Source organism: Zootoca vivipara, chromosome 14 (genome assembly GCF_965207765.1).
Source record: "Zootoca vivipara chromosome 14, rZooViv2.hap1.1, whole genome shotgun sequence".
NCBI lineage: Eukaryota > Metazoa > Chordata > Lepidosauria > Squamata > Lacertidae > Zootoca > Zootoca vivipara.
Genome location: NC_142597.1, coordinates 13,222,561 through 13,238,535, shown reverse-complemented (window position 1 = coordinate 13,238,535; position 15,975 = coordinate 13,222,561). Strand labels below are relative to the sequence as shown.

The 15,975-nt window shown below is 45.4% G+C and overlaps 1 protein-coding gene across 3 annotated transcripts in view; it reads right to left on the bottom strand.

Annotated features, from left to right (window-relative positions):
- Nucleotides 1–1,685: 1,685 nt before the first annotated feature.
- The window catches only part of ESAM (endothelial cell adhesion molecule), an 89,596-nt gene continuing 75,306 nt past the window's right edge, over nt 1,686–15,975 (bottom strand). For all 3 annotated transcript variants that reach the window (XM_035139066.3, XM_035139065.3, XM_088658023.1), the window contains exons 3-7: nt 9,388–9,595; nt 7,955–8,110; nt 6,536–6,658; nt 5,274–5,412; nt 1,686–4,411 (exon numbers count right to left, since the gene is read on the bottom strand). In XM_035139066.3, coding sequence (XP_034994957.2) covers nt 3,943–4,411; nt 5,274–5,412; nt 6,536–6,658; nt 7,955–8,110; nt 9,388–9,595 — 1,095 coding nt within the window. In that variant the 3' untranslated portion in view covers nt 1,686–3,942. The remainder of the gene's footprint in view (nt 4,412–5,273; nt 5,413–6,535; nt 6,659–7,954; nt 8,111–9,387; nt 9,596–15,975) is intronic.

Here is a 15,975-nt window from a genome sequence, read left to right as displayed (position 1 = left end):
ATAATGTTTAGACCAAGTTGATGGCCTTTTAGGCTTCCTCCATGTGAATAGTTCACTTTTTGAATAATAAGGATTATGCCACCGGGGGTGGGGGGGGTGGGAATCAGGATTTTTGAGATGCTTAGGTGGGACATGGCCAAAAAACCCAGGTTGGGAACCATTGTCCTAGCACATCTTACCAAATTTCTCCACTGAGCACAAAATACGCTACCCGGACATTTAGCTGTTGCAGGATTGGTTGTTTGTGGACATGGGTGCAACATGAAACTTGACTTGACACATTTTGGCCGTCATACCTAAGGTTATGAGTTCGAACAGGGGATCTTTCTGTGACAACTGGATCAGGTGGCATTGTGAAAGTCCTGAACCTGTGACTGAACTCAGGTAATGGGCTGGATGACAGCCAATTACCTGAATCCCAGTGAGATGGAGGCTCTGGATTCAAGTGTGCCCAGGTCGGGGGAATTGTCCATTTGCTTGTTCTATATGGCGTTGCGCTCAATCTGAAAGAACGGGCGCAGCGTTGGGGTTGCTCCTTGATTCAGCATTGCCTCTGGAGGCTGAAGGTCTTACGTGTGTGCAGAAGTACCTGCTGTCAGCTTTGGCTGGTATGCCAGCCACAATGGTGGTCTAAGCCCTGGTAGCTTCTGGACCCAATAACTGCAACATGCTGGGGCTTCCTTTGGTTAGGAAGCTGCAGCTGGCATAAAACTCTCATGTGTGGCTGTGGTCTGGGGCAACCTATGGACAACTTATGACACCCCTGTTAAAAGTGTTGTAAAAGGTAAAACAAAAGTTAAAGGAGCCCTGGACGGTTAAGTCCAGTCAACGGCGATTATGGGGTTGCGGCGCTCATCTCACTTTCAGGCTAAGGGAACCGGCGTTTGTCTGCAGACAGCTTTCCGGGTCATGACTAAACCACTTCTGGTGCAATGGGACACAGTGATGGAAACCAGAGGGCACGGAAATGCCGTTTACCTTCCTGCCACAATGGTACCTATTTATCTACTTGCACTGGCGTGCTTTCGAACTGCTAGGTTGGCAGAAGCTGGGACAGAACAACAGGAGCTCACTCCGTTGCGGGGATTCGAACCGCCGACCTTCTGATCGGCATGCCAAAGAGGCTCAGTGGTTGAGACCACAGCCCCACCCGCGTCACAGCTGCCAGTTTGCTACTGTGTTAGATTCAGAGTTTTGCTACAGGTATATAAAACCCTGTGTGGTTCCAGACCAGGGCATTTGAGAAGCTGTCTCTCCAGCTACATCCCAAACTAGTCACACACACTTTTAGCAACATTGTGCCAACAATGTTAGATTGCTGATATTTGTTGAAAACTTTTCTTTTCACCTAAGCCTTTCCAAATCAATCTATTTTATTCCTGCTGTTTTTAATTCCTGCCAGTTTTTCTGTTTTAGTACCATTCTAGGATCTTTAAGCGATTCCTCAATAGTTTAATTAATTTTTCAGTTTGCTCAGCTGGGAATTATTTTCAATTGCCCTCTTAAAGCATGCTTTCTTATGTGGTTGCAGTTTTATGTCAGACACCTTGCAAGGTCATTGACCCTGAAAGGCAGGCTGAAAATATTTAAAATAAATATATAAAAATAATGAATGAAGCAATCTGCTTTGAGGTGGAACTGCTTTCATACGCAACAGGCCACAGAAACAAACACTTTTCCCAAAGTTTTTTTTTTAATATAAAAAACAAATACTTTTATTTATGAAAAATAATATGTTTTTCAAACTGTACATAAAAATATTTCAGTGCTTTCCTAGCTTCTCATGTAACAGAAGGATCTCATTGCCATTTAAAAAAATTAGCCAACATGAAAATGGTTAGAGGACTCTAGCCAGGATTCACAGACCTGTTGATATCTATAAGTATAAATTATGTGCTAGATCTACTTTTATAAAAAAGAAAAGAAACAGAAGATCAAAAGTCCATTGAATAAACATAATTGCACAATATGTATTAAAATACTGAAGGCGCCCTTAGAGAATCCATTGTTAGGATATTCTGATATAAGGTTACATACAGGTTAGTTGCAGAAGCTTTTGGGAGGGGCAGGAAGAAGAAACATCTTATTATTGAAGATGCAAAGAGTCTACTCATCCCCAAGGTGGCATTGTTGACTGGGTGCAGTTCCTCTGTGCATCACAAGGGGGCAGAAGAAACCAACCAAATATTCTCCGTTCTTAAAGCCAAAACTGCGAGGATTCATCCAAAACTGGGCTTCAAGTTACTGTGGGAGTTTTTGGAGGAGACGGGAGTGGCTCAGTGACACAATGAAGCTGTTTAGAAGGGGTTACTCAGAGAAAACAAAGAGAAATTGCAGGGGAGGTCCAATGCCTGCACTACAGATGTTCCCCACTCATCCCAGCATTTGCAAATCAATTTTGAAATAGCTTTTTTAAAAATAACTATTTGCAGTTGTAAAACTTGCATTTCTTTCCGCATTTAAAAATAGCAGTAAAAGTTGGTCACCTAAATGGCAACGAAAAGAAAAGCCAAAGGCAGCCTCCCTCCCTTTGCTGGCCACTTTCGTCGAGGGGGATTCCTGCTCGGTGACAAAAGACACACTCTTGCCCTAACCTGCCTAGTCTCCCCTCCCAGGTACTCTTGATAGCAAACAGAAAATGATCCAATTTACACATCAACTTTCATATCTGAATAACTGGGAACTGCAGGTGGACAGAGGGCTCTTGCTATTTTGAGTGGCATGGAGGACATCCCATTTCATCCCCCCCCCCGATAATAATAATACTAATAATAAAAGCAATTTAAGAACAGAGACTGGACTATAGAAGAAGAAGAAGAAGAAGAAGAAGAAGAAGAAGAAGAAGAAGAAGAAGAAGAAGAAGAAGAAGAAGAAGAAGAAGAAGAAGAAGAGTTTGGATTTGATATCTCGCTTTATCACTACCCGAAGGAGTCTCAAAGCGGCTAACAATCTCCTTTCCCCTCCTCCCCGACAACAGACACCCTGTGAGGTGGGTGGGGCTGAGAGACATCAAATGACTAGCCCAAGGTCACCCAGCAGCTGCATGTGGAGGAGCGGAGACGCGAACCCGGTTCTCCAGATTACGAGTCTACCGCTCTTAACCACTACACCACACTGGCTCTATCAAAGCTCTTTGTCCAGTGCTGAGATAATACAAATTCTGCAGCAAGAGACAACCTGCAAACATTCTGCAAACCAAACTAATGTGCATTCATTTCCTTTGCTTGCATAATTCATTCTGCTGCAACCAAGTTATGGAAAGCGGCCAGTGATCTAAAGGTGCATCACACATTGAATATCCTACAGATATTCCTACTCTGAAGAATCTCCCATGGTCTAGAAACTTGAAAAAGGAGAGGTGTCATTCTGCAGCTTTCCCGCACTAACTCAAGTTCAGAGAACATCCCCCCCTCTTCCCTTTAACCTAAGCTGCACTATTTCTTTGCCATCTGCTCCAGAGCACCCAATGCCCTCTGATCCTTTTGGGATACTCCAAGGAAAGGTGGGTCAAGGAAGCACCTCACTCTGGCTGCAGGTTTCAGATCTGCCCTGGCACATTTTTTCCATGTCAAGAAGAGCCAATCCCAGCATGGCTGCTTCCTCCAATAAGAGAGAGAGAAAAAGGAATGAATCACATCTTGCAAAGCAAAGCAAAGACCCACTGGTATTTTTTCGAGTAGTTGCAGCCTCTTGGACACGACTCGGGCACCAAGAGGAAGAGTTCTGAAAGGTGTTACAAAAAGCTCATCTCACAAGTCCTTGCGAAGTCTCATTGATGGTGGTTCCTTGAAAACTGCTCCTTCGAAGGACACACCTGCAAAACCTCACCCAGGAGCTCTGAAGGCAGGCAGGCAGACATCCCAGAGCCAGTGCTTCCAGCTTCTCTGCATTGCATGGGATTGCTAGAACCACTTGAAGCACTTGGAGGGTGCTGCCAAGCCCTTACACCAAGGATCCTGCTTGGCTCTGAGCAGGCACCATGACGGGTACGGCCCCCATGCGGCTCAGGGTGGAGGAGGTGAGCCCTTGGGTGGGGGCAGCAGGCTCGTGTAGTCGGGGGGCCTGTGGCTGAGCCCCGTTTGTCCTGTGGAGGGTGTTCCTATGGATTGGCACATTGGCGTGGTGGCAATGGACCCCGTTTGCCATTGGGGGGAAGTAGAGGGGCAAGGACTGGCTGGAGAGGCTGGGCGTTGGCGTGTGGGTCCCGCTGCAGTGGTTGCTGAAAGGGGGCTTGTAGCCCACCGTGCTTCCAGTGGCTGTGGTGATGGAGGCCGTGTCTGAGGGCGGCTTGGATGGGTAGAGTTTGTGATCCCGGGTCGTGTTCATGGAGGACAAGGTGCCGTTTTTGGAAACGATATCAGAGCCAGGACTTTTCGCCCAGGAAAGAGTCTTTGGGGCAACAGCATCTTCCCTGTGAAGGTGGGGAAGGGGAGAGAAAAAGACGAACTCGTGAGGGGAAAGGAGCGAGAGGAAGAACCTGTCCGTTTTGGTTTCCTGTTTCTGTTATAAAACAAGTGCTGCAACCTGATCCTAGGGCTAGGTAAAGGTAAAGGGGCCCCTGACCATCAGGTCCAGTCGTGTCCGACTCTGGGGTTGTGGCGCTCATCTTGCTGTATAGGCCGAGGGAGCCGGCGTTTGTCCGCAGACAGCTTCCGGGTCATGTGGCCAGCATGACAAAGGTGCTTCTGGCGAACCAGAGCAGCACACAGAAACGCTGTTTACCTTCCCGCCGGAGTGGTCCCTATTTATCTATTTGCACTTTGATGTGCTTTTGAACTGCTAGGTGGGCAGGAGCTGGGATTGAGCAACGGGAGCTCACCCCGTTGCAAGGATTCGATCCTAGGGCTAGCTTTTATTAAATCTGTTTATAGATGACCACAAGAATTTACTGTTTAGGAACTACCAATCTTTTTCATGTCTGCAGGTGGAAATATGTTAACACAATACTGGAAAACAACTACTAACCAGACTGGCCTAGACTATGGAACAGCTATGGTGGATATGAATGTAATCAACAATGCATTGTACCCGAATGAATCTCAGGGAAGGGAGAAATAAGGGACAATTTCTCCCTTCCCTGAGATTCATCTGGGTATCATGCGTTGTTGATTTCTGTTTGATATTATTGCATTTGTTTCTTTCAAAGACAGCAATCTGTTCACTGCTGTTGCGTTTAAAAGAAGTATTTCCAAACAGCATTTAGCCTCTTTAGTTGTGCCTGGTCACAACTTGCCTGCCTTGTGGGGCAATTTAAGAACCTCGTTTTCACTCACTTGATCTCATTGGCCATTTCCTCCTGCGTTTCTTTCTTCTTCCTTCTGTAGAAGAGCATCTGAAGTGGAAACAAAATGATCAGGCCAAGTCCAATGAGGGCTCCTATGACGGCACCAGCCACCATGGCTCCATTGATCGCTGCAAAGGAAGTCACAGCAGAGAGAAAACAGAAAATGGTAAGAGTGGGAAGAGAAGAGATTCTAGGATCACAGCCGTGGGAAATCTGATAGGAACATAAAGAAGGGCCCTGCTGGATCAGACCAGTGGTCCATCTAGTCCCGCATCCTGTCCTCACAGTGGCCAATGAGATGCCTATGAAAAGCCCGCAAGCAGGAACCGAGAACAAGAGCACTCTCCCCTCCTGCGGTTTCCAGCAACTGGTCTCGAGGAGCGTTACTTTCTCTGACAGTGGAGATACAACACAGCCATTGAGGATTGTTGTCAGGCGGCAGAGGAACCAACCCCCACAGCAGGTTGTCAGGAATGGACAAGGCAAGGAAAAGTCCTTACCTTCTGCTTTTATTCAATATTCACAGAGAGAAGCTTGGGAATGCAGCCTCTCAGAATAATGGCATTGTCCCAAGTGAATCTCCACCCCCTCCATCTCTCCCACTTCCTCTTGAGTCATCACTATGGGTGCTGATAAGTGCCCTCTGCTTTTGAGCTCTTTGCTCTCCTACTTTCAAGGCTCACCAGGGTCGGGGGGGCAGGAATCCTTTCTAAAGACACTGAGTCCATCAGCTGTTGCCCCCCCCACCGGTGCTTCTTCTTCTTCCCTCTCCCCCATTATTTCTCAGCTTTTCCCCTCATCTGCCTCTGTGACCTCCCTCAAACCCCTGTTGTGATTCAGAACTGTCTTCTCCTTCTCTGGGTCAAGGCTAGGGAGGCGGTCTCTACCATTCCTCCTCTGCCCAGTCCCTGACATCAGTAGAGACTCAGCTACACCTGTCAATTATAACATTTAAAATGTGTTATAAAAAATGTGATACCAGATAGCGCTACAGAGCAGCAATATATCGACAGTGGTAAATTGCATTGGGAGCTATATAGTGTTTTTATAGCGTTTTTCATATCTGTGTAGATCCAGCCTTGATGTGGCCCCAGAATGCAGCACAGGCCCTCTTCTCCTTCCCTAGTCATGTCAAAAATGTGCAGCAGGAGAAGAATCTGAATATGGAAGGGTTAAGAACCCTTGACGCTTCCATTTCCATGCAAAGGGTTCACTGGCAGCTCCGTAGGGTGAAACCAAGATTGCACTCACGTGGATACACCTCCAGGGTGATGGTGCAGCTGGAAGAGCCAGCATCGCTGGAAGCATTGCAGAAATAGGTTCCGGACATACCCGCCGTGAGGTTGTTTAGCCTCAGAATCCCCCTCTTGCGGTCTGCAAAAATTACAACAGAAACAAGGCTTCAGAGCAACAGCTTATTTCGGTTGGGATCTTTTCATCCAGTGATATTGTCCTAAAAGCCTGGAATGAGCTTGGCTGGGTCAGGCCAAAGGCTTATCCAGGCCAGCTTCCTGGTTTTTGTACAGTGTGAGATGCCAAGCAGGGCAGGAGCACAACGCCCACTTGCTCCTGCCTGTAAATCCCAGAAACTGTTATTCAAAGGGATACTGCCTCTGCTGCCACAACCAGTAGCCATGGATAGCCTTATTCTCAAGGGACAGATCTACACTTGTTGTTTATAACGTTAAAATGCATTCTTAAAATGAGACACCAAGGGGTGCTGCAGAGTGGCGAACTACTGACAAAGGGAAACTGCCACTGAACCTTATAGAAAGTTCAATTTAATAATGTTTGGAAGATCAATGTAGATCGAGCCCAGCTGTAGACAGGCTGTGTTTGCGCATAAAGCTAAACTGCCATTTGCCAGTTCAGAGACAAAGCTGAACCCCTCCTGTACTTCAAACATCTTTACATCTAAGATAGGCTTGGGGAACCTGACTCTAGCTCCCATCAGCCTCAGCTAGCATGGCCAATGATCAGGCATGATGGGAGTTGTAGTCCAACAATATATGGAGGGCCACAGGTTGCCCCTCAAGCCTGGTCCTTAGATGTAGTCTTTGTCTTCATCTGTGCAAGAGGCATTAACTCTATGTAAACTGCTTTGTGGTTTGTTTAGAATTAATCAGTGCACAAATTTTATGAAATAAATAAAATTTATTAATTAATGACCACTTGAGCCCTTATAGTCCATAAACTTTATGAGTTTTTCTTTAAACCAAGCACTATCTACTGATGTTTTCTTATAGAACCATGGAATTGTAGAGTTGGAAGTGACCACCAGGATCACCCTTGCAATGCACGAATCTTTTGCCCAACCCACGACCCTGAGATTAAGAGTCTCATGCTGATATTTCAAATTCCATCTTCTAGATATTTAAGGACCAGCTGTATTTGTTTTATATGTTGTAGGCTAGGTTGTTCTATTTTATGAAAGAGTGGATTATAAATATTTTAAAAACTCATTAAGAAATTTGCAGAATGCTAGTGCATGACTAAACAACAACAAATTGCATGGGCTCCCCAAACCCTCTGCACCTCAGTCTTCTCTCTTCTGAGGTAAGCCTACCCAGTTCCCCCAAGCGTTCCTTACAGGACCTGCTTTGCACATCCTCAACCATCTCTGTGACCCTCCTCTGAATCTGTTCCCACACGGACATATTCATTTCCTACCTTGCACGGGTTCAAAGAAAACTTGACTGGTGGGTCCAGTGCGTCTCCAGTTGTACATAGGGATAGGCTTGCCAAAAGTAGAATTGCAGGTCATGGTAATGTTCCCCCCGACACGAGGGCTTCCATGAATCTGACACTTTGGCAGGGATGGTGGAACTGCAAAAGGAAAGAATGAGGCTTAAAAATCTGTACCAAGTGGCCCATAGTAATGAAGGTAAACAGATGGAAAGTTATAACATTGCCATCTACTGGCCACAAGCAACACTGCAGTTGGTTCTGCATAAGGAGGGGGAGAAATCCATTCAGTTTGCATTTTAATGCAAACCTATCTAATTTGGTGCCTCCCATGCACTGAAATGCAACTATCATCTGAAGGCAGCCCTGTTTAGGGAGGCTTTTAATGTTTAATAGATTATTTCATTTCATTTTTCTGTTGGAAGCCACCCCGAGTGGCTGGGGAAACCCAGCCAGATGGGCGGGGTACAAATAAATAATCATCATCATCATCATCATCATCATCATTTGAAATTCACACTTGCCCCATTTTTGCAGTGCAGATCTCCAACAACTAAAATGTGTACTGAAAAAGCATGCATAGTCGTACCTTGGAAGTCGAACGGAATCTGTTCCATAAGTCCGTTTGACTTCCAAAATGTTCGGAAACCAAAGTGCAGCTTCTGATTTGCTGCAGGAAGCTCCTGCAGCCAATCAGAAGCCCCATTGGATGATCGGCTTCCAAAAATAGTTCGCAAACCAGAACAGTCACTTCTGGGTTTGTGGTGTTCAGAAGTCAAAACGTTCGAGAACTAAGCTGTTCGAAAACCAAGGTACGACTGTATTAGGGGAAAGTGTGCACCAAACAACACATACATTAGTGAAAATAATGTGCACAACATCTTTATATGCAGGAAAATTGCATGCAAAGATGCAAACATTAGAAGATATGCACACAAAGGCACATGTGAATTTTCATGAGGGCATTAGAAAAATGGGGGAAAGATCACAGGAATAGGGTGTGAGCAACTGAAATCAACAGATTTGTCAATTCCAAGTACTGATAGCATTGGCAATCATTGTAGGGCTGTGTCCACATCAGCTCCCTCTCTTGAAATCCTGACTGCTTTGATTCTTAATGCCTTGGTTCATATTGCCCTAGTGACACTACAGGGGATAAACCTTGTTGCTACGTTTTTGTTTTAAAAATATTTTCAAAATTTGTCTTTGTAAAATGTTACCACCCAGAAGAAAAACAACGCCCAACTATTAAGCACATTTGTGATATGAAATTATGATGCAGAATTTTCTGGCGAACTCAGTCTGGTGTACTAAAACGAGGGCTGTAAGCAGCTGCTTGTCTAGTGACCGTAGGACAGCAGAAAATACCTCCAAGTTCAGGTTCCCCCAAACCCACAGCTAGTCAAGGCTCAATTCACCTAGGACTGTAAGGTTGATGAGTCCAATGTTTTGCTCGCTCCCACTGTTGAGGAGGTTAACTGTGCACATGTACTGCCCTGAGTCGGCTTCTTTGGTATTATTAATTGCAATGGAGACATTATTGAAAGGCATGGGATAGAGGAAGCTGAGCCGACGGTTGAAATCCGAATCTACCACCTTTGTCCCGCCAGACATGTACACCATGATCTGAAAGGCAGAAAAGACAGAAAAGGGATTTAATACAGCAGCATTGCCAAAATAGGAAAACAGAGAATTCAGAGTGGCTAAACACAACAACAACAACAATTTTTTTTTATTTTTTGCATACTGCCCTTCATCCAAAGATCACAGGGTGGCTCACAACAAAAGGCTGAGACAGAATGCATAATCAAAACAAGAAGAAACCAAAAACTCCCACTCCCAAAACTTTATGCTAGGAAAAGTAGCTTGACGTTAAATCATAGCTGCCAAGTTATCCCTTTTTTACAGGGATTTTCCCTTATGCTGAATAGGCTTCCTCGCGAGAAAAGGGAAAACTTGGCAGCTATGCATTAAATGGATGCTGTTGTTTTTATTAACGATATGCATATGCTGCCCAATCAGTTCAGTTTTTATTACAAAGCCAGCAATACAGAATAACATAATTCCAAACGAAAGAAAATCAGCTATAACAACACCAGAAATAAAACAATTACACAAAAGGGATTTGCAATGTGTCATTCAATAGAAGGGATTTACGTTTCTTGATAGCTAAAGTGCAGAATTTAGCCATGTCATATGCTGCCCAATAACAGAGCTGACTGCGTTGAAGTGTTGGAAAAGTGACCAGTACCTGGAGGATGTCACAAGAAGGAGAATTGTATGTTGAAACAAATGCTGTGGCGCCACAGAAGGTGATTTGTTTTATAAAAGAACCACAAGGAAGAAGAAGCAGAGGAGGAGGAGGAGGAGGAGGAGGAGGAGGAGTTTGGATTTGATATCCCGCTTTATCACTACCCTAAGGAGTCTCAAAGTGGCTAACATTCTCCTTTCCCTTCCTCCCCCACAACAAACACTCTGTGAGGTGAGTGGGGCTGAGAGACTCCAAAGAAGTACGACTAGCCCAAGGTCACCCAGCAGCTGCATGTGGAGGAGCCGAGACGATTGGGTATCTATCTTCTTAGGTCAGTGTTTGAACCAGTGTGCCATGGCACCCTGGGGTGCTTTGAATGATGGTCAGGGGTGCCGCGGTCAACACTGGCCTCAATCCCTTTTCCTTTCCCTCCCTTCTCTGATGCCTTCTTGCATCTCTGGTTCCCAAAGGCTTGCACACAAGAGTTTGGAGCCAGTGCTAGTTCTACTCAGAGTAGACTCATTGAAATCAATGGCCTTAACTTGCTTAGGTTCTGTTATGAGTTTGGGGTGGGGTGGGGGTGTCAGACCTGTCTAATCCCTGGAGCCAGCAAGTGTTAAAATCTAATCAAACCTTCTAATTTCTGGATCCAGCACAGATTCCATTGCTGGAATAGCCAGCCTGGTAATGGCCCACTAAAGATGAGTTGTTATGTGAACACAGGGAGTGGCTCTGTGCTAGAGGGCAAATGGGTGGGCCTGCCTCCCTGGTTAGTTAGTTAGTTTATTGAATTTATATACCGCCCTATACCCGGAGGTCTCAGGACGGTTCACAGAAAAGATTGCTATATATAGATTCAAAATAAGAACAATAACCCAATAACACCCCCACCCCCAAAGAGCCACATTTTAAAAAGGGTATAGGATGTCAATCAGGTCAACCAAAGGCCTGGTTAAAAAGGAACATTTTTGCCTGGCGCCTAAAGGTGTATAATGAAGGCGTCAGGTGAACTTCCCTAAGGAGAGCATTTTACAGTTGCAGAGAAGACCCATTCTCATGTTGCCACCCTTCAAACCTCTTGAGGAGGAGGCATGCGAAGGGGAGCCTCAGAAGATGATCTCAGGGTCCGGGTAGGTTCATATGGAAAGAGGCGGTCCTTGAGGTATTGCGGTCCTGAGCCGTTTAAGGCTTTATGGGTCAAAACTAGCACTTGGGCCCAGAAACTAATCGGTAGCTGGTGCAGTCGGACCAGGATCGGTGTAATAGTTGAGAGTTTTGTAGTGGAGCAGGCAATGGTTGGTTTCTGTTTTGAATCCAAGGCTATGGCTATGGGAGAAGCAAGTTCTTCTTGAGGTGTTAATGTTGTGAACCCCTAAAGCAGAGGCTCAGGTAGTATATATGTGTAAATAAACCATATATCATAAAGACACCACAGTTTTCACTGTGCCTCATTCCAAAGAAATTCAGACTCTAGGTAAATGCCTGGGACCCCTGGGATTTTGCATCGCTTGGAGATTGGGGTGGAGTGCAACAGTTCATTAATTTTAACGAGTCAGCTCATTGAACCCGTTATGTGAAAATATACATCAATAAATGCATACTGCTGAAAAATAGATGCATGTCACATAAAATGGAAATATTGCAATTGATTTTTCATCCTTGTGCATTTTTGCTGCTGGCTACAATGAAAGCTACCATGGTGCTGTTGTATGTGCAGGAAGCTCCCCCCCAACCTCTACAATGTTTATTATTATTATTATTATTATTATTATTATTATTATTATTATTATTTTCATTGCCACTGATCCCTGATTTGTTGTTACTTGGTCATCCTTTCCTGAATGTCAACAAGACAGTCCCCCCCCCCCCGACTCCTGGGGAATTCCAACAGGAATAGGAAATGGGAGGAGAAGTTGATGTTGGTCACTTATTCCAGAATTGAAATCTGGAAAGGAACTCATGGTCAGAATGGAAATCAATCCAGTCTGTTGTTGTTGTCTTCAGTCCTCAAACAGCATGAAATTGGCAAGAGGTCCCCACCCCCACACATTTCATATAAATTGTGTCTCTATTGCATTGAAACAAATGGTGTGGAAAGAATTATGTTAAATCCAAAATTTACACAACCAACCAATTCTGTAAATTCTGTAAAATAATGTGGGCAGTGAGATGAACAGCAAAGCATTTGATGGCACCTGAACTGCGGTGGAATGGAAACAGTGCTGCTTGTGGCAAAGCAAGGCCATAAAGGAAAACAGCCCTCTTACATCCACACCTGTACTGCATGGTCCTATATGATCCTCCACCAATCTGGTGCTTTCTAGAAGTATTGGTCCCCAACTCTGTTTAGGGAAGTTTTTGATGTTTGAAGTTTTCTTCTGTTTTTAGTGTTCTGTTGGGAGCCACCCAGAGTGGCTAGGGAATAATAATAATAATAATAATAATAATAATAATAATAATAATAATAATAATAAGTGCCCGTCAACACAGCCAAATATCACCCGTGATGGGAGATGCAGGACAACCCCGCTTCCTGCTGAACTTCCACTGAAGACCTTTCTATTTCAGCTGGCATTTTAAGTATTTTTTTATGGTTTATTATAGAGCACAGCTTTCCAAACTTTTCATGTTGGTGACACACATTTTAGACATGCATCATTTTGTGATACAGTAATTCAGCTTTACTAGCAAACATGAGGTTAAATGAACGCCTTTCCAGCTCCGGGAGGAGTGTAGGGAGCGTTCGTGCCACACACCTATTCACTGCTGCCGACACACTTACGTGTCGCGACACACAGTTTTTTAGAAAGCCCTGGCTTAGAGGGCTATGGTGCTATAAGCAGCATATAAATTGTTGAAATATATAAAATGAACAATAACCCAAGGCATCTAGTGTGGTCAGGGGAGGCTATCTTATACAATTGAGGACCACACGGCGAACATCATAGAAGGATGCGCCAAGGACATAGTGGGGAGGGCTGCCAGGGCAATGACCTCGGGCAGATTTCTTTCGGTGGCACATTTGGCTCCTCACTGGACAAATAATTCGGATCAGATCCCAGCATCGCAAAACGACTCCGGGCTGGCAAGGCAGCATGAGAAGGATGCAACAGCCATGAGCCAAGGCTGGGATGCAAGGGCGCATGGCTGTTGCGTCTTTCTCATGCCGTGGCTGCCCTGCCAGCCCCGAACTGGAATCAGCCTCACAAAGTGGCTCAGAGCTGGCGTTGCTCCAGCAGCACTGGCTGGACTGGCACAGCAGGCTCCGTTTACCTTCTGCGCCCTGCGCCATCCCTTGGTTTGTTTGTGTGCCCCGGGTGGCAGCAAACCATGCTATGCCACTGGGATGTCCTCATATATCTGAGTAGCTCTGTGACATCATCACAGTCACTATGTGATCCCTCTTTGTACAGGTCAGCCATTTGCAACCTGGTGCCCTGAGCCAACTGCGGCCTCTCCAGAATGTGTAAATGGATGTGCTTTAGCATGTTCTGGTGCAAACAGAGCAGTATCAAGGGTTTCACTACTGCAGCATGGCTCCAGTCTGGTTGCTAAGGTAACAGCATATGTTCCCTCTCCCTTCCAACAAATACTTCACAGCACATTCAACAATCGCTGTATACAGAGAACACTTTGAGGGACCCAGAAATGTTTCCGAAAGGTATCCCCAATCTGACCTCTAGTTAGGGTCATATTTACTAAGAAATCCCTGTTGCCTTGCAGCCAGTGTCTTTGCAAGTGAAGATGCACTTCAGGAAGAAAATGTCATAGATGCACACATACACTTAGCGGCTGAGTTTGAACATCACATTCTATAGTTTATCGTGATGGGAACAAGGCCTATTCCCCTCTTCAGGTTTCCATCAATCTGCCTCCCCATTTTTCCTCCACCGCAGTGACAAGGAAAAGACTGGAAGCTTTTGCATCCAATTTCAGTTAGCCACAGTTTAGTGTTACGTCTGAACTCTAAACTGTAGTTCATCTTAACCAGGGTTTGTTGAAAAAAACACCACACACCTGGCTTGAAGCTGTCTCATTTCAAACAAGCCATAGTTAAGATCAGTGCTTTTTTTCCCTTAAAAAAATGTTCAGGGGTACAATGGAACCTCTACTTATGACCACAATCCGTTCTTGAGGCCCGCCCTTATGGCAAAATGGGTTGCTGGTAGAAGTGCTGTTGTGCGCAGGCGCATTTGGCGGCACCCCGCTTCTGCGCATGTGCGAATCATGGCAAACCCAGTGTTTACTTCCAGGTTTGCTGCAGTAGCAACTTGGAACGGGCCTAAGTAGAGTGGGACGTAAGTAGAGGTTCTACTGTACTCTCATTTTGACACAAGAAAACCACCATTTTATAGTTCAAATCGGGAAAAATAAATACAGTAAATGGATAAAGTACAAAGATTCACAAAATGTTTAGGGGTATGCGTATCTTTGCGTTACCCCCATAAAAAAAAAAAGCACTGGTTAAGATCAACCACAGTTTGTTGGGCTTGGAGAACATGGCGAGGTTCAGTTAGTCAAACTTGAAAGCCCAAGCTTCTAAACTTCTCCTCGTGGCCATGTTGGAAATGAAGAGGAGGGGGCCGTGTGTGAGCCAAAGGCTCCCCATGTCTCAATCCTGATATGACACTGTAGTCAAAGCAGAACCTGAGATGGAGTGGAAAATGCCCCTGCTCCTCCCTGCAAGGTGTACAGTACCCAAGGCAAAGCAACTCAGAAAGGATTACTGCCACCAAGCCAGCTGTCTGAGGGAAGAACTGTGAGGCACGAATCGCTCTGTGCTCCTGGTATGGATGCTGTTCCCGGTTCTGCTCCTGCAGGGCAGAGGGGAGACTGCTCTTTATTCAAGGGCAAGTAAAACTGCTCCTGACATTGGCTGTACCTTTAAGAACTGTTAACCTGTGTTCGACTTTTCTTTTTCCTCCTCCCTCCCATTTAGCTTTTCTCGTGTGCCATGTACTTTTAGATTGTGAGGGGGGACCATCTGAGAACCGACTGTTGTAAGCCGCTCTGAGAGCTGTAAGAGTTGAACGAATCAGCCATGTTTGTTAATTTCAGTGCGCCTACAATTTTAAGTTGTAAAAAGGGACGCGGGTGGCGCTGTTGTCTAAACCACTGAGTGTCTTGGGCTTGCCGATTGGAAGGTCGGCGGTTCGAATCCCTACGACGGGGTGAGCTCCCGTTGCTCTGTCCCAGCTTCTTCCAACCCAGCAGTTTGAAAGCACGCCGATGCAAGTAGATAAATAGGTACCATTGTGGCAGGAAGGTAAACAGCATTTCTGTGCGCTCTTACACTCATCATGGTGCCCCGTTGCGGCAGAAGCGGCTTAGACATGCTGGCCACATGACCCAAAAAGTTGTCTGTGGACAAACACTGGCTCCCTCGGCCTGAAAAGTGAGATGAGCACCACAATCCCATAGTTGCTTTTGTCTGGACTTAACCATTCAGGGGTCCTTGACCTTACCCTTTACAACGATAAGTAAGTAATATTCTTTTGGTACCCCGAACAGAAAACAACACCTCTCAAGGGAATATTAATAAATTAAACAACTTATGATTTGCTGCCCTTTCATGGTACCCCAAATCAGTTGCCTGGCATGTCCCTCTCACTCTCTAATGGGAGGGCTGGCCCTAATAGAGACCTGGCCACATTGACCTGGACCTCCTTCTTCCTGTCTTTTTCGAAGAAGCAGAAATGAATAAGTGATGCTCCAGAGCTCCTCCGCTTTGACAACCCATTCCCCATTTGCCACA